This window comes from Saccostrea cucullata, unplaced genomic scaffold (genome assembly GCF_032062105.1).
Source record: "Saccostrea cucullata isolate Sc308-1 unplaced genomic scaffold, CSIRO_AGI_Scuc_v1 ctg65, whole genome shotgun sequence".
Taxonomy (NCBI): Eukaryota; Metazoa; Mollusca; class Bivalvia; order Ostreida; family Ostreidae; genus Saccostrea; species Saccostrea cuccullata.
In genome coordinates, this window is record NW_026938807.1 from 327184 (window position 1) to 346524 (window position 19341).

Sequence of the window (19341 nt, forward strand, 5' to 3'; positions counted from 1 at the left end):
TTCACATGCAAGATAAAGGATGTTACCCAAAGGAACTCGCATCGACAGTGTCAATAACTACAGTGTCAAAAAATACAACTACTGTCATGATCCAAACTACACAACAAAATGCAACAAAAGACAAAATGCGTTCAACAACAAAAGAAGCAGAATCAAACAGAAAAGAAATCATTAGGTAGCTTTTATCATTTATTTGTAAAATGTTAGAGAACTCGAAATGACCATTACAATAAAATATTTATTAAATACGTTTTATTTCTTTTTCAGGTGTTCAGAAGAATCTTTTCTTTCACTGGCAGTCGTATCTATCACCATAAATATTTTGTGCTTTATCGTGATCATTGTTGCACTGGTAAAAAAGACCTGGTATCAACGAAGTAGAATGAACTGCAAAACTCGTAAGATGTCTTTCCATTTTTTTCTGAAAAGGAAAAAAACAGTGATCCATCATTGAGTCCTTTTTGTTTTGTTTTTTCAAGACAATTTTTATTCACATGTTTACTACTACCGATATACATGTACATGATTTCAAAAACAAAATGAAGAATCGGTACAGTTTTTCGGTATATTTAATTTAAAAGTAAAAGTCCAAAAAGATCACAATATTTATTACCGCAAGCGCTTTCGTCTTGTTCGGCTCTTCAGGCAGTTATACAAATGTCAGGTACGTAGATCAGGAAAAGACGAACGAGGCGAAAGCGCTTGCAGTTAATGTGTTGGGATCTTATTAGATTTTACTTTTAAATATACATGTGCATGTATATACTCATTTCCTTGTTGCACACAACTTTTGAAATTTTTGTAATTGAATTAACCATTCAATGTCCACTTAAATTTCGAGACAATTTTACAAAATCAGTTTTGATTGCGACTTTTCAGTTCATCTCTTTCTTGGCCTAGACAAAGCTTCACTTTTGGGGTTACCCGAGTCATCTTATTCTTGCTATAATGTATAAATTATGTTTTTGTCCGTCGTCGTGCTGGGTGCGTCGTTCGTAAACTTTCACATTTTCACAAGGGAAGTATATACCCCGGGTACTTTTCTAGGGTGTGATAAGGCAAAAATTAATAATCTTCTACCTCAAGAAAAGAAAAATATTATGAAGGCTTCCTGACATAATATACATAAAGCTCATTTTCTAGGGATCCGATATACTTCTTCGAAATCATATGTCACTTTTGAATATATATAATATTTCTAATAACCTAAATGAAATTGAATTTTCATACCTATATTGGATTCAGAAAGTTAATAATAATCTTCACAAACAGATACATATAGCGGGTTCCAGTAAATATTCTACCAAGCCTCTTTCTTTACTCCTCACTTAAATATCAACAGCAGTAAAGGAGCAACTTCGAAAATACTGTGCCACAATATATTAGAGAAGTGGTGTAAATCAGAAATGGATACTAAAAATACCAAGGAATTTTTGGAAAATTTGCAATTAAAGTTAAGCAAAATCAAAAACATCGAGAATTACGACTTTTCAACTTTCGAATCCCAGGATTCTTCATCTGAGTGAAAAATTTTCGAGAGGGACGTTAAACAACTATCAATCAATCAGTCTTTTTACAACATTGACAGCTGCATTTTAATCAAAAATGGAACTATTCTATTTACTTATCTTGTCACTGATCAATTGAATTGCAAAATTAGTTTGTTAAAAACATTCTGAATGTGCACACAAGAAATGCAAAGTTAATATTATAGAAAGTCATTCTGATTGTACACACAAGAACTTCAAAGATGATATTAAAAAAGTGCTTGAGTTTCTGATGAAATCCTCCAACAATCTGTAGAAATTTTTATGCCTGTTCTAATACTTATTTTTGAATTAAATATTACAGTATTTCATTTTTTTTCATACTTGTAGTGTACTTTAAAGTGCGTGGACGTCCACCTAAAGGTAAGATTGTTAAAAAAAAATGACTTTCACTTCATAGTTGTACAGAAAGAGGACATTAATATATGGAACGCCATAGCTGCATTATGTGGCTATTTTCATGAGAAGGTGGTGCTTTATTATATTATGCTGTGGTTATTTCATATGAAAGTGGTGCTTTATTATATTATGCTGTGGTTATTTTATATGAAGGTGGTGATTTATTATGCTGTGGTTATTTTATATGAAGGTGGTGATTTATTATATTATACTGTGGTTATTTTATATGAAGGTGGTGATTTATTATGCTGTGGTTATTTTATATGAAGGTGGTGATTTATTATACTGTGGTTATTTTATATGAAGGTGGTGATTTATTATATTATGCTGTGGTTATTTTATATGAAGGTGGTGATTTATTATACTGTGGTTATTTTATATGAAGGTGGTGATTTATTATATTATACTGTGGTTATTTTATATGAAGGTGTTTTATTATGTTATGCTGTGGTTATTTCATGTGAAGGTGCTTTTTTATGTTATGCTGTGCTCATTAATTCTGCACAAAAAGTTAAAATACGCTTAAAAAGAGCGTTTGTGTTTTTTTTTGAAAAAAAAATGGGGTGATAACTGTCGGCACCTTATTAGGTTATTAGGTACCAAAATGAAAAAAAATGAAAATTCTGCAGCCTAATTACACATCCATAAGGCACCAAGTGAAGAGTTTTCCACTACATTATTTGAAATAAGAAAGTTATAGAACCACGTATTCTAGAACATATCATTTTTTCAACACCCATTGCCCCCTGAATTAAACCATAAGCGTCTGAACCGGGGGCTGGGGGGGACTGAATATATATCTGCTTGTATTAATTATTAATATTTTCATGTATTAATTGGATTAAAAATGTATACTTTCTTGGTTCCTAAAACGAAAATAAAACATCCTTAAGCTTTATGTCCACAGTCATGATATATATTCTGTGAAAAATAGTTTTTACTGCCTCCTGTAAAGTACCAAAATTCCATTAATGACCTTTCATTTCCACGGTGTCCATATGTCGTTTTCACTATATATTGTCTCGTTTTCACAAGATAATATTCCGTTTTCACAAGATAATATCTTGTTTTCACAAGATAATAAGTCGTTTTCACAAGATAATATCTCGTTTTCACAAGATAATAAGTCGTTTTCACAAGAAAATATCTCGTTTTCACAAGATTTTAAGTCGTTTTCAGAAGATAATATCTCGTTTTCACAAGATAATATCTCGTTTTCACAAGATAATATCTCGTTTTCACTAGATAATATTCCGTTTTCACAAGATGATATTCCGTTTTCACAAGATAATATCCCGTTTTCACAAGATAATAAGTCGTTTTCACAAGATAATAAGTCGTTTTCACAAGATAATATCTCGTTTTCCCAAGATAATAAGTACATGAATTTTTCACAAGAAAATATCTCGTTTTCACAAGATAAATAAGTCGTTTTCACAAGATAATATCTCGTTTTCACAAGATAATATCTCGTTTTCACAAGATAATAAGTCGTTTTCACAAGATAATAAGTCGTTTTCATGAGATAATTTTTTCCCAGTATCTTCAAAAAAATATTAATGTGTCCTAAATATACCACCGTATAATGCAAACTTTTTGTTGAATTATAATCGGCCGCAGCATCTATTTGTAGTTGTGTTAGAGTGTGCACATGGGGAAATGAGACGTTATTTTTTATAAGTTCAATAAAATAAAATTCTTCAATGACATATAAAAATCATGTGTAAAATATTTTAAAAACTTGCTTTAAACTTAGTATTAACTGTTGTTATTATATTTCAATTATTATGTCTCAGTGGATAATTGATAATTTGTGGTTATATAAAAAGAGGTTACAATAGATACTCCCCAGCCTGGGAGTGTTTAAGATATGAAAGGAAATCGTCATGATGTCATGATTCCGGTGTAAAGTTGAATTTTGACCCGGGTTGAAAATTGACCCGGGGGTCATTTTTCAACGTTGAATACTGAGACCAAAGGTGTTGAATTTAGACCCTAATCCGTTGAAAACTGAGCCGGGTCGTGGAATTTTGATCATGAAACCGGTTCAAAATTCAAGAGCATAAAAACACATATTTATGATTGGGTTTTCACTTCTGTGACTTAATTCATAGGTATGAGGCCCCGTTTTGGTATTTACTGGAAAAAGTAATATCCCCTATTTGAATAAGTGATATCACCTGTTCCAATAGATGATATCACCTATTTGATTTGAATTTGTGATATCACCAATTCGAAAAGTGATATCACTTATTCGAATTGGTGATATCGCCTATTCGATTGGGTGATATCACCTTTTCCCGTCGAACATCTGTATTTTTTTTTTTGCTTACAAATTAATTTATTTCACTTATATATCATTCAAACAACAAGAAAATCGTAGAAAACGCATGAAAACTGGGTGGTCCGAATTTTCTTGGTTCCAGTGGTAATCTATATATTATAGGGATCATTCATTAATGACTGTTGTAAGAAACTCAAATAGGTAATATCACCTTTTCGAATAGGTGATACCACTTATTCAAATAGGTGATAGCACCTAATTAGCTCGAAAAGGTGATATCACCTTTTTTTCTAAGCTATCTGACTTGATCACATGATTAAGTATATAACAGCATAAAGACTTGAGTTACTATTTATAGAATCTGAAATGCATATTGACTTTATGTTTTTTTTTCTTGTGATCATATGCTATATTGCAGGAGTCCTTTTAGAAAATTTCATTAAAGTGAGTGACATAGATCCCCCCTGCCTGGTTTTCTCATAGAACAAGTGTTAAAATGGAGATGATTTTTTGTAAAAACAGAAATAGTATTGATTTCTCAATTAAAGATAATATAGAATATGACTTGATGTTTCTGAAAAAAAAAATTACTACAACTTGTATTAATATTTTTTAATGTTCCGTAATTGATGAGACGTAACAATGCCTTGAAGTCTTTAATTAGGATCTACATGTACTTTATATTAAAACATATTGGATATCTTTGTCAAAAATTGATGCGAGACATAATCAAATAATTAAATCAGCATTCTGAATAACTAAATCCTCTATAATTACTCCACCAATGTATAAAACGAAACACATTTATTTAATATTAAACAGCAACAGCTTAATTTATGCTGATCCCTAGTCTCTAAGTCTCGAAGAGAGAAGACTTGTGCCTTATTCCCAAAATTTTCAAATTTTGTTTTGTCAATTTATGTGATAAAATGATTTATATTCGATAATAATATGAAACTTGACATTCCTATTTAATCGAGTTTACAACCAATTCTAGTTTAATTTGTCATATTTCCCAGAATGCAGTCATGGCAATTATTGAAAAAGAAAAAAAACATCGCATAGGAGAACATAGAGATAAAATTATGTAATAAGATGAGAAGTTTATCAAATAGGAATCGTATTTTTTCGAATAGAAATGGATGCTAGTATGTTTTCGAACAACAACTTTATTGCATATAAACCAAATAATTATCGAATAAAAAAAATTATCGAATAGGAATGACAAAATTAGCGACTAGCAACCGATTGTTTTAAATATTAATGACATCGAATAGGAAAGGCGTGTTTTCGAGAAAAAAAAATATATGTAAATTTTATGATATATGAATCATATTGTCACATTTCCTGTAATTGGAATAGCAATTTATCGAATACAAATTACAAATAATGGAATAGAAATAACAAGTAATCAAATAGGAATCACATTCTATAGAATAAGAATGTTTTAGAATAAATTTTGATATTTTTATACTGAATTTGACTAGATGGGATGTTCCACCCACCTGATCAATATATATAGGGCTACTTTCTAGATTGCAGATTTTTAAGATTTTTGTTTTATGCCCTATTCGTTGTTTTGTAGTTATTTATGGATGCCATGGATTTTGGAAAGTATTGTCAAAAATAAAGTTGACATGCTTGAAGATAACGAAAACCGTGCACTGTTCAAAATGTACATGTATACACGGGGTGATACTGTATGTTTATTTCTATTATTCTTGAAAAGGAAAAAAAAAATGAAACCGAAATATAAATAAAGTGATACTGATAAATCCCGTAAAACAACTTCCCAGCTAAAAAAAATGTTCAAACTTTGAGTTGGGGTCAATATTCAACAGGGTCAATTTTCAACTTGTTGACGTCATCAGGTGTAAGAAAAAAAATATCAAGCTGTTGAAAAATGACCCCGGGTATAAATTCAACGACTTTTGGTCTCAATATTCAACGTTGAAAAATGACCCCGGTTCAATATTCAACGTTGAAAAATGACCCCCGGGTCAATTTTCAACTCGGGTCAATATTCAACGTTACACCGGATAATAATGACGTGGTAAAAAAGCATGGTGAATAAAAATTGAAAAGTTTTTCAACTAGTAAAAAATGCTTTGAATATGCTGTAAATGACACCAAGATATTTTTTCTACATTTTTTCACCGCGGCTTGCAGAATAGCCTACTCTGCAGAAACCATAGGTATTTTCACGTGACCAAGATCTAGGGTATCAGCACGTGATTCATCTTCATTTTGATGACAATAAATCATTCATCAATGTTCATTACCTTTTTTTACATCGATGAATCTATTATCTGTCTATTTTAATCTATTTATGAGCAAAGGTTTTTTATTTTGCTTTGAAGACCGCCTGAAATAAAATTGATTCAACTATTTCACCTTTGAATATCTTGAAGTGCTTTCCTCAGTTGCATGGACGCTTTTAAAATTGTGAAAGAATTTTTTCATGCTTAATTTTGTTTGCGGCTGATTTGATGCTTTGCATTAATTTTAACTTGTTTTTTTAGTAATGATTTTTAACCTAACCATTGTATTTATTCTATTGTGATTTAGACATCGGACAGCAGGAAATGAAAGACCAAAATGGTACGTAAATGGGCTTGGCTTTTTATCTAATTGCAGATGCATGTTAAAATGAAAATTATTCTTTTTGATCGAGTTCAAAAGATGTGACATGACGTTGAATACTCATTATTTTGTAACAGTATAGTAATATGTGTTTTGTATTCATTTATTAGGTCACTTGAGTCTCTCAAATGAGGATACTAGATTCTGTTTTTGTCCGTCAAACACTGTATGTTGTGCGTCGCCAGTTAAACACTTTCAGCTTCTTCTTTGGAACCACTCAACTATTTTCAATCAGTTTTAGTATATATCAATTTCAATGTCCCTATATCCTTAGGACCCGTGGTGTAGGACCAAAACATCTATAAAAATCTTCTTTATTCGTGGACATCATACAAGTAATCAAACTGTTGTCATGATTGTATTTACTAGTAGCACTGAGCCCTTTACCAGTGTTTTAAAATTCCCAAGGGTTCTGTTATTACTCTCAGTAGGTTGAGGCTCTATTAATGATAGAGTGAAGAAGCATAAATTTTTTGATCCACTTTTACACAAAATTCTAACCGTTCACGGTAGCTCAGTCGGTAGAGCGCTCGCTCCGTGATCGGTAGGTCGTGAGTTCGTATCTCGGCCGCGACTGACCCAGTCGATAAAATGGGTAGCAACTGTTCCTTCGCCATGCGCTCGGCACTTTGAAGTAAAAGTTGCGGGTCCTTTGGATGAGACCTTATAAACCGAGGCCCCGTGTCAGCGGCAGGCGTTGGCATGATAAAGATCCCTCACTGCTCCATGGCCCTGAGTGCCGAGTAAAGGTCAAAATTTGAGCCCTTCACCGGCATACCGTGACGTCTCCATATGAGTGAAAAATTCTCGAGAGGGACGTTAAACAATATGCAATCAATCAATCACAAAATTCCAAACTTTTACTTTGACCACTTTTGAACAGTAGATACAATGACGCTGAAATAAAATGTTGATAATTGTCGGCACCTTATTAGGTTATTAGGTACCAACATGAAAATGAAAATTCCGCAGCCTTATCACACATCCATAAGGCACCAAGTGAAGATTTTTCCACTACATTATTTGAAATAAGAAAGTTATAGAACCAAGTATTCTAGGACATATCATTTTTTTTCAACACCCATTGCCCCCTGATTAAAACCATAGTCGTCTGAACTGGGGTGCTGGGAGGACTGAACCCCCCCCACTTTTTTGCAAATATATACATAATATAGGCATTGAAAATTGGGATTTACCTTTTTTGTTGGTTTAGCCCCCCCCCCCTTCAATTTGCTTCTGACGCCTATGAAAACAAATTCAAAAGATGAATTGGCTACTATTTAAAATTGTACGACAGATAGATTGACCAGGAATACATAAGTATATGTCTGAACATCCTTTAGAAAATGTTGGTATATCAATGCATTTAAACAAGTCATCTGCAGAATTTTGTCTCTTTTGAAACTTTTATTTTATTCAAGACCTTACTTAATAAACAGTATTTCCGTTTTGCATATAAGCCATGAGAAAATGGTTAACGCAATTGAGCAAATAATGAAATTAAATCACTCAGTTCTAAATTAAAAAGGTTAAAAAGACTACAAGAAATGTTTATAATGCAAACTTTTTGTTGAATTATTGTCCCCCGCTTGAAAAGTGGGGGATATTAATTTAGGTTTGCCCGTCCGTCTTTCTGTCTGTCTGTAACGCTTTCGTTTCCACACGATATCTCGAGAAACCCTTTGAGCTTTTGAATTGAAATTTTGCATAGCAACTCCCTATGGACTGAAGAAGACCCCTATCGATTTTGAGGTCAAAAGGTCAAAGGTCAAGGTCATAAATAAGCAAATTCTGTCTGTTATAACACTTTCGTTTCCACACGATATCTCTAGAACCATTTGAGCTATCGCAACGAAATTATACATAACAACTCCCTGTGACCTAATAAAGACCCCTATTGATTTTGAGGTCAAAAGGTCAAAATTCAACGTCGTAAATTTATACATTGTGTCTGTGTGTAACACTATCATTTCCGGGCGATATTTCAAGAAGATTTTGAGCTTATGCAATGTAATTTTATACCAAAACTCCCTAGGACCTCTCTCACCCCTCTCAAAGTGCCCCGCCCCGTTTGTTGTCCCCCGCTTGAAAAGTGGGGGATATTAATTTGGGTTTGTCCGTCCGTCCGTCCGTCCGTCTTTCTGTCTGTCTGTAACGCTTTCGTTTCCACACGATATCTCGAGAACCCTTTGAGCTTTTGCAATGAAATTTAGCATAGCAACTCCCTGTGGCTTAAGGAAGACCCCTATTGATTTTGAGGTCAAAAGGTCAAAGGTCAAGGTCATATATAAGCAAATTCTGTCTGTTATAACACTTTCGTTTCCACACGATATCTCGAGAACTATTTGAGCTATTGCAATGAAATTTTAAATAACAACTCCCTGTAGCATAATAAAGACCCCTATTGATTTTGAGATCAAAAGGTCAAAGTTCAAGGTCGTAAATCTATACATTCTGTCTGTGTGTAACACTATCATTTCCGGGCGATATTTAAAGAAGATTTTGAGCTTATGCAATGTAATTTTATACTAAAACTCCCTAGGACCTCTCTCATCCCTCTCAAAGTGCCCCGCCCCGTTTGTTTGATTAGTATTTATAGTATTACATGTCGCTATTTTTAGCACAGGGGCATGCGGAGAGTTATTGCGTATAAAACAGGTTCTCGGCGGACTTTATGTTCTTATTACATCTATTAGAACTGTTTAATAAAGGCTAAATAAATCAAACACCATGGATTGTGTAAAATTTTGACAATACCGAACATTAATATATACATGTATGTGACTTGACTTCTCCATATACTTGATATCATTTATAGCGATTCCGTGGTCTAGGGGTATGTCTCTCGCTTCACATGTGAGATGTCCCGGGATCGAGTCTCGGGCGATCCCTTTTTTTTTTTTTTTTTTTTTTTTTAAACTTTTCTTTTTTTTTAAATGATAGTATTAAGCATGTGAAAAGAATAATTTATGAGGTTATAAAATAATCATTACAGTGTGATAGATATTCCATATCAAAAGAATCTTCTATACACATAATAAAGAATAAGCAATCAAATCTTTATACGCATAATGACATACATGTATTTTATTTGCTTCAGTATATATGTATACATTTAATAATTCTACAAATTCAGTCAGGGGATCCGACTTTTTCCCTAAGCGGGGGACACGAATTCTCTGAATTAGCTTGTTTTATTAGTATTTATAGTATTACATGTCGCTATTTTTAGCGCAGGGGCGTGAGGAGAGCTATTGCGTATAAAACAGGTTCTCGGCGGACTTTATGTTCCTATTACAATTATTAGAACTGTTTAATAAAGGCTAAATAAATCAAACACCATGGATTGTGTAAAATTTTGAGAATACCGAACATGAATATATATATGTATGTGACTTCAGTTCTGCATATACTTGATTTCATGGAAAGCGATTCCGTGGTCCAGTGGTATGTCTCTCGCTTCATATGTGAGAGGTCCCGGGATAGTATTCAGCATGTGAAATGAAAAAATTACGAGGTTATAAAATCATCATTACAGTGTGATGAATATTCCATATAAAAAGAATCTTCTATATAATAAAGAATAAGCAATCAAATCTTTATATGCATATTGACATACATGTATTTTATCAGTATACATGTATACATTTAATAATTCTACAAATTCAGTCAGGGGGGTCCGACTTTTTCCCTAAGCGGGGGAACGAATTCTCTGAATTAGCTTGTTTTTTATAGTAATGATTTTTAACCTAACCATTGTATTTACTCTATTGTAATTTAGACATCGGACAGCAGGAAATGAAAGACCAAAACGGTACGTAAATAGGCTTTTAATCTAATTGCAGATGCATGTTAAAATGAAAATTATTCTTTTTGATCGAGTTCAAAAGATGGGGCATGACGTTGAATACTCATTATTTTGTAACAGTATAGTAATATGTGTTTTGTATTCATTTAATATTAGGTCACTTGAGTCTCTCAAGTGAGGATACTAGATTCTGTTTTTGTCCGTCAAACACTGTATGTTGTGCGTCGCCAGTTAAACACTTTCAGCTTCTTCTTTGGAACCATTCAACTATTTTCAATCAGTTTTAGTATATATCAATTTCAATGTCCCTATATCCTTAGGACCCGTGGTGTAGGACCAAAACATCTATAAAAATCTTCTTTATTCGTAGACATCATACAAGTAATCAAACTGTTGTCATGATTGTATTTACTAGTAGCACTGAGCCCTTTACCAGTGTTTTAAAATTCCCAAGGGTTCTGTTATTACTCTCAGTAGGTTGAGGCTCTATTAATGATAGAGTGAAGAAGCATAAATTTTTTGATCCACTTTTACACAAAATTCCAAACTTTTACTTTGACCTTAACTTTTGAACAGTAGATACAAGGACTTTCATATTTCACATATGTATTCTTTGTGGCAAGACCTTTTATTGGATACCTACAACTTCGACCTTGACCTTGGATATATTCCTTACTTATGGAAAAACTTTAAACTTGGTCATAACTTTTGAACGGTAAGGGCTAGGACTTTCATACTTCACAAATTTAATTATTGTGATAAGACCTTTGATTGGATACCAAGAACTTTGCCCCTTTGACCTTTGAGTTTGACCTACTTTTAAAAAACAAATCTTGGCCATATTTTTGAAGGGTTAGAGCTGGGGCTTTCACACCTCACATATGTAATACTTGTGACAAGACCTTTCTTAAGAAACCAACAACTTTGACCCTTTCACCTTGGAGTTCGACCTACTTTTCAAAACTTATCCTTGGCCATATCTTTTGAAAAGGTTGTGCTAGGACTTTCATATTTCACAATCATGTTTCTTGTGAGAATACCCTACTTTGGTAATCTCTGTTGAGATTCTGCTAGGCTAGATATTTGGATTGACACCGTCGCAGAATCTCTGAACAACAATTAATAATTCACGTCTGGAAATTAGGCCCCAACTTCGGCCGACTATAGCAAGAATTATTCACCTAGACCACACTGCCATTCGCTTCAATTAAGTCATTTAGTTGTTTATTTGACTCTCTGTCAAGTGCTATTATTTCTACATAACTTACCGTTTAGGCATGTAAATCCCAACATGAAAATATTCATTGAAATCTGCATTTAAAATATGGCTCCCCTGACGAAATTGTTTACCTCCTCGAATAAAGAAGTTCCTATAGTCTGTTCTTACCCTATGTGATTCTGAACCAAGTCTACTGTGGCTATTGAAATCACATAGGGTAAAAACAGACTATAGGAACTCTTTTATTCGAGGAGGTAAACAATTTCGTCAGGGGGGCCATAGGTATTTTAAACGCAGATTTCAGTGAATATTTTCATGTTGGGATTTACCACTGTATAAAAAGTGCTAATCGAAAATCTACTTGATTTGGGTCACTTGCTATATTGCTTTGGGTACTCTGATGCATTATGGATAAAAAAGAAAATTCTGCAGGCAAAATATGGGTAAAAGTTACTTTAAGAAGTTAGAAAACTTATTAAACCTTTATAGAATCAATGTAAATTTATTTGAGAAAATTTTTAAGTTGAAACAAGTTAGAAATTCGATACCATTCTCATTTACTAAGTTAAAATGGGATTTTTGCTCATTTTGCATTATTTCAATTGTTCTTAATTTTTTCAAACTATATTCTGTTGTAAAAGTTAGTGTATCTTAGTTTTTGCCTCAATTCACCCACGAAACATCATCTGATTTCTATAAATTACGCTTTTTAGAGAAATTTGGCTATTCTTGTTTTGAGTGAATGCTATACTATGTTTGCAACGTGTTTTTGCGATGGCTATACTTTTTTCGGATCCTTTTTGTGATTTGCATGAAATTAAGATTTATTGTTTTTTTTGTTAAAATTATCGCGATTTAAACAGTTTTGAAAAAGGTATTGGCATTTATTATCACAAGAGAAAATTTATCAGTCGAAAGAAGTGAAACAGAAATAAATAGATATAGAATTTGATGAAATGTGCTATCATTGCTGGTGTTTGTGCGATACTTGATTTGCGTTTTGTCACGATTGATACAGAAATGATATGATTTATTTGAGTAGAATAATTCTTGAAGAATGAAGCCGTATATAGTGGGAGTACAATGTATAATCCAAAGACACTGTCTCGAGTTTATGTCATTAAATACTTAGTAAGTTATTGATAAATACACGTAATATATTTTTACTTATGTTTTAAAGGTATGTAAAACGGAAAAAAGGGCTTCACAAACTAATCGAATTTTTTCCAAAGCTCATGATAGGCGTAAGACTGAATGCGTTAACCACAATATGCTACGGTGTCTTCTTGTTGTTTGTGTGTCAGTTTGCTTAAAAAGAAACGAATTTGTTGAGACAAATAAGGTTTTTCAACCTGTCCTTTAATTTATCTTGGTTCGTTTTTTTTTTTTGGCTTACTTCTCTCACCCAACAGTTAGACTTTTGTTTTTAAACTAAATTTGATTACGAAATGTTCCATTCACTTGATCAATACATAGGGCTCACAGCGTGTGTGACCGATCAACAAGGGATGCTTACTCCTCTAGGTACCGTTCTAATCTCTGGATCTCTGGTATTCCGGGGGGGGGGGGGGGGGGGGGGGGGGTTCTGTATTTATGCCCTGCCCACATGTTCGTATTGTTTGCATATTTTTCGACATAAATCAATGCTCATTAGTCTCACTTTTTTTCATTTCAGAAATATTCAACTTTTAGATAGAATGGGTTCAGACGCCATTAAAAAAACACAATGCATTTACTAGAATACCTGGTCCGTTCATATTCAAAAATAAATCTTTATAGCTAGAATCATTTAATATAAACGTGCCCATTTTCGACTAAATAAGTCTAAAAACAATTTTCAATCAATATGCCTTTCAGGACAATATATGAATCTAATATGTTGAAGATGATATTACCGACAACATAATTTTAGAAAAATAAAACTTTTCCGTCATAGAGCGGGTGATTGTCCTCGCCTTGTACACCTTTTTTCTCTCTTTTATAAATCTATGATAAAGAAATTATAATGCAACTTATGTAATATTTCACCTATTTTCACACTATCATCAGACATCAGAACTTAAAACTAAGAATCTGAAACAGAATCTATGAATGTAAAAGTAAATTAAAATTTGGCATTATATCCCCATAGACAGATCCAAAAAAGCGGATAAAGGTTAGGGGATCAAGACCTGATAATTTTTTCAAATTCACTAAAATTTAAGAATATTAAAGAAACCATATCAAAATAACTCCCCCCCCCCTCCTTCCCAAGAAACGCAAACTCTTAACAGTCAGTCTACGATAAAAGAATATAGTTACCGAAGTTCACTGATTTTCAGGGATATGTTATGATTTCTATGAAAAAAGATCCATGCATTTCTTTGAGAAATGTGGTAACTATTTGTTTTCTTTTTATTACATGCAATCTCTTCTTAACGCTTATTTGGCTGAATTGAAATTAGTAAATGAACGAAGCGGCATGAAGATTTGAAGTTGAATGCGTTCTAATTACTAGTAATCATTTTTCCTATTAAAACATTTAAATGAATATTAGTATATTATAATTCACTATATATTTACAAAACCATGTGTGTATATAAAATCTAAGAGTTGAAATCGATCTTTAAAAATTTTACAATATTACATGTTTATTGGTAAGCAACATGAAAATTCTTAACTTGGTATGTTCTTGTTGATGAATGAATGTCGTAAGTTGATAGGAAAAATGAGAATATATATGGAAGAATGTAGCTTGTCCACCAATTAAGCCGACCCCATCCCTAACCATGAAATAGGATTTTTGTGTTGGGATCTTTTAGTGTTATGGACAACAATGTAACCCCCTCCCGTTTCCCGAAGAAATTTATGCTTGAGAAAAATCCTTTATTCCGGAATGAAAAAATGGAACTAAACCTATAAATTAACGAAATAAAAACGTCATTACAGTTGCTTCCATTAGAAATTAAAAAAGATACTGTCACGAAAGGTTCAAAATGTTATAGATAGGGGTATAATTTATTTTATTAAAAGAAAAAGTAACGTCAGGTGCCTGTGTGTTTGTACTCTCTTAAGTAACTTACCAAGAGGCCACACTACTTTTTCTAAAATTTATATAAATACATACCAGGTATGTATCACACTCACCGATTGAGCATAAAATGCTCAAGGTGAGCATATGACACATGAACCTCCTACGGACTGGGCCATTGTTGAAATGTAAGGGGAGTCTTGGGAAGAAAATATTGTACAGTACTGTTGTAAACACAAAGTAACGTCAATAAATTATTTTACTAATTGCACCAGGCCTAAATGCTATATGTATACTCGAAAAAAGTATAGCTGTCATGACAACAAAGATAGCTTTCTGGATATTTTCTACGCAAACATAATATAGCTCTGGAAAAGTTGGGTAGGTGCATATTTGATGTAATTGCCAGGTTATAAAGAAGACCTTGTGGTCGAATTTGATAGCTTACGTTTGATAAAGATTCATATTAAACATTACAATAAATGTTTTATTGAAATAATGTCAACAGTCCATTCCAGAGGATGATTAGTCGAAAAATGACCATTAGATGGGTGAAAAACTAGTGCTTCCGATGTTTATGGAGGGGTAGACTAAACAAAAATATGATTATCTTTAAATATACCAAGAAGAAGTCTCATATTGTTTGAAGTAGTTTTATTTTCAGTAAGAAAACGTATATAAAAGCACATTTTTTGTCTAAATGTGCAGACAGAAACTTCGAAGGACCCAAACAAATATAGCTAGTGATCCAAATCAAGTAGATTTTCGATTAGCACTTTGTATACAGTGTTTACATGCTTAAACGGTAAGCTATATATGTAGAAATAATAGTGTCAGAGAGTCAAATAAACAACTAAATGACTTAAATGAAGCGAACGACAGTGTGGTCTAGGTGAATAATTCTTGCTAAAGTCGGCCGAAGTTGGGGCCTAATTTCCAGACGTGAATTATTAATTGTTGTCCAGAGATTCTGCAATGGCGTCAGTCCAAATATCTAGCCTACTAGGCTAGCAGAATCTCAACAGGGATTACCTACTTTGGGTACCAGTATATTCAATTTGCATTTAAGAAAAGTTTAATTTTCGCTATGTTGCCATATGGGAGCATCATTCAGTGTTTCACAAACAAATCTTTTCCTTTTGACTGAGAAGAGATAGGGCTTTCACATTTGACATGTGCATTACCTGTGACAAGATATTTCCAAGCATGTTATGATTTCTGACCCCTTGACCTTCACGACTGACCTTATTTTTAAAAAAAAAATCAACTTCGGTGATAATTTCTAAATGACATATGATTAGGCATTCATATTTGACACAATAAAGACATCTCATCCACAAAGACAACGAAAGCGGGGGACCTGACAATTCTTTGAATTTGTTCGTTCAAGTTTATACCAGTAGTTAAATTATTGTTACTTTATAACTATTTAGTAAAACGTACCGTTCCACGAATCCTTTACAAGTTTTACTCAGATGATCGTTAAGACCCTTGGGCCTCTTATTGATACTCGTGCCACGGTTTTTCTTTCATTGAAGGTGTTGCTGATGACAATATTGACGCTGAAACGCCTTTAAATCAAGAAGATACCTGTTCTGGTGAAAGGAAACCTGTAGAAAGAAACCTGTAAAAAAACTGTAAAAGAATAATTTACATAGTTATTTTAAAATGTCTGATATATTGTTCGGGCTATGAACTCTTCTGCTAAGTATGATACAATCTCGATCATTATGTCAAAAGTTTTTCAGATATGATTATTCATTGGCATATAAACTGCATGCTTAATTATATACTTCAGTGTATGGATCATGAAACCTGGGAAGCATGGAAAAGTTTTTAATTTATAATTTATTACTGTCGTTTTTATGGAAGGTAAAGAAGGTACATGACAGTCAAACTTTGACAGATGCAATACTTGTATGTTACACATACCTTTTTACTGTCGCATCGCAACGGAGTTGGAGAGGAAATAGTATAATTTAACGTGTTTGCATGTATCTGTGTGTGCGTTAGTTTGTGTGTGTGTGTGTGTGTTAGTTAGGGTGTGTGTGTGTGTGTGTTAGTCTGTGCGAAACGGAAGTGACGTAATTTGCATCATCGGCATCGATGTCGAATGCTGCCTTGATATACTCAGTATAGATATGCTCTTTGTAATGGGATGCCCCGCTTTGCGGTGTACTTGTTTCAACAATTTTTGAATTCAGTGAGAGAGAAGCACGAAAGTTGTCAACCCAAAAGTATTTTAAAGTGTTGATGTAACCCATATTAGCAATCCCTTAACACTCCCTGCTTTGCTATTATGTTGATGTGGCCTTACATACTTTTTCATTTTATTGATATTCATATTCATTGATATTCGTTGTAAAATATTTTTAACTTAATTCATGGCACAGTGAAGTCCAAAATTATTAGAAGTAATGAACCATAATATTGTAAGCTTGTGATTATCAAACTGTAGGTCATGTTGCACAACATTTTTTATGTTATGACTATTTATTGCCATGTCCTTATTTCTATTTTAAATATTACTTGATACCGGTATTGTGGGTTAGTATTGTGCCGGGTTTTCTTGAAAATGTGCAAAAACAGATCCGGTGTTCATTTTTATACATGTATTCTTTATTGAGATAGAAGTTAATGGTTCCTTTGAGAGGGCCATCAACTTCTCAGTAGAAAATATTATTTATGTTGTATTTTTTTATTTAGATAGGAAATGTTGAAAAATTGTTAAGTCGTACGAAAATTAGACCATCAGAAAGTTATCTCCCTTGCCTTGAACAGCATTTCAACCAATGAAATAATTGAAAATTTTCTCATCATGCAATTTCTATCAAACACAAAAGAGAGGAAGTGCATAGTCCGAAGACTGTAAAAAACTTCAACTATATAATACCGTCTTCTAAGGAAGACGGTAATAACTTTTGAACCATGAGAGATAGAAACTTAATATTTAGTATGTTTACTCTCCTTATTAAGCTCTTTCAATCGTCACCAAGGTCAATGACCTTGTGACCTTGACTGTGACCTACATGCTAAAAATAGCTTTTTCGAACTTTCGCCATTTCTTTTGAACCATAAGAGATGGAGACTTCATATTTCGTATGCCTACTCCGCCAATTAGGTTCTTTCAAACGACACCAGTGTCAATGACCTTGTGACCTTGACTGTAACTTATATGCTAAAAATAACTTTTTCGAATTTGTTGCCGCCGGGCGCATAGTGTTTCATAAACACATCTTGTTTTTTTAACGACAATACTTCTACATTCTTGTCATCCGATTTAAATAGAACTAGGTGAAAATTGGTTCATTCTGTGTTAAAGCATTTTCTTTTGAAATGGTGTAAACAAGTCGTGGACTCCTGTTGTTTTTAGGGAAGTCGGAAGCTAGGTGCCATGTTAAGCTTCCTAGTTTTAGGTTGTTTTCATTAAACATGCGGATTTAATTCTTTCGCAAACTTTAAGGATGACAAATGACAAAGAAATTCCATTGATAAAAATGAAAAACTGTACACATATGATTCTTGTGTTTAGGTGTTATTATTCACTTTCAATTAAATAAGTCAATGACCTACAATTCATGCGACCGTTCCCTAAGAAACTCAATTTTTTCATTTTATGGAAAATATTTTCTTTATTTGCAAAATATTACAAGCAACAAAATTCTTTAATAGATAACGAAATATAATAGTTGTGCGACATATGAATAAACAATTCACTTTTAATTTTTTCCAGTAATTGTAAAATACTTAAAGAATAATTGCTTGGGACTTCCAAATCGCTTCGGCATATCCATGGTATTCGAGATATCAGAGTTAGAGATATCGAAGTTTACTTTTTTTATTAAACATATTGAACTTCAAATATTATAGCTATGTGCAATATTCTGATAAGTACAATTGTGTTCAACAATCTTATGTATTATGATAATTTACATGCAAAATGTCTGGGTTTTTCCTTAAAATAACCTTATTTTGATCTATTTTTATTTTGAATGTAATGAACGTCTACATAAGTGTTTAATAATTGTTCTTTTTCTGCCATTTTTAATAAAGGATGATTGCGTCTCTCTTTACTTCTGTTTACCTGGATCTACACAAAAAAAAGAAAATAAACTTACTCTTATAAGATAAATGAAGTAAAGAACTTCAAATGTTCAATAGATGTGACTAGATAAGTAAAAATTTTCACAAGCAAAGATGTAGCTCTTTTGAATCACTTAAAAACATAGGAAGAACTAGAAAAGAAACTCGTTGCGAGCAACGAGAGGTCTTCCGTCCGATTCTGAACCCCCCCCCCCCCCCCCCCCCCCCCGCAAAATTGAGCTGAAAAAGTGATAAAACTTTCATGGAAACAAAGGGGATTGAACCCGTGTCGCCAGCATGATAATCCAAAGCGCTTACTATTACGCTATTGGGACCACAGCTCTAAAT

General features: G+C 33.0%; 1 protein-coding gene across 2 annotated transcripts in view; it reads left to right on the forward strand.

Moving 5' to 3' along the window:
• The window catches only part of LOC134251433 (uncharacterized), a 36409-nt gene extending 17434 nt beyond the window's left edge, over nt 1-18975 (forward strand). Inside the window, exons 5-10 of one of the 2 annotated variants that reach the window (XM_062733839.1) lie at nt 13-175; nt 268-398; nt 1878-1910; nt 6799-6831; nt 10655-10687; nt 16449-18975. In XM_062733839.1, the coding sequence (XP_062589823.1) occupies nt 13-175; nt 268-398; nt 1878-1910; nt 6799-6831; nt 10655-10687; nt 16449-16540 (485 nt within the window). In that variant the 3' untranslated portion in view covers nt 16541-18975. The remainder of the gene's footprint in view (nt 1-12; nt 176-267; nt 399-1877; nt 1911-6798; nt 6832-10654; nt 10688-16448) is intronic. The other variant, XM_062733840.1, reaches the window with a different exon arrangement.
• The last annotated feature ends 366 nt before the right edge of the window (nt 18976-19341 follow it).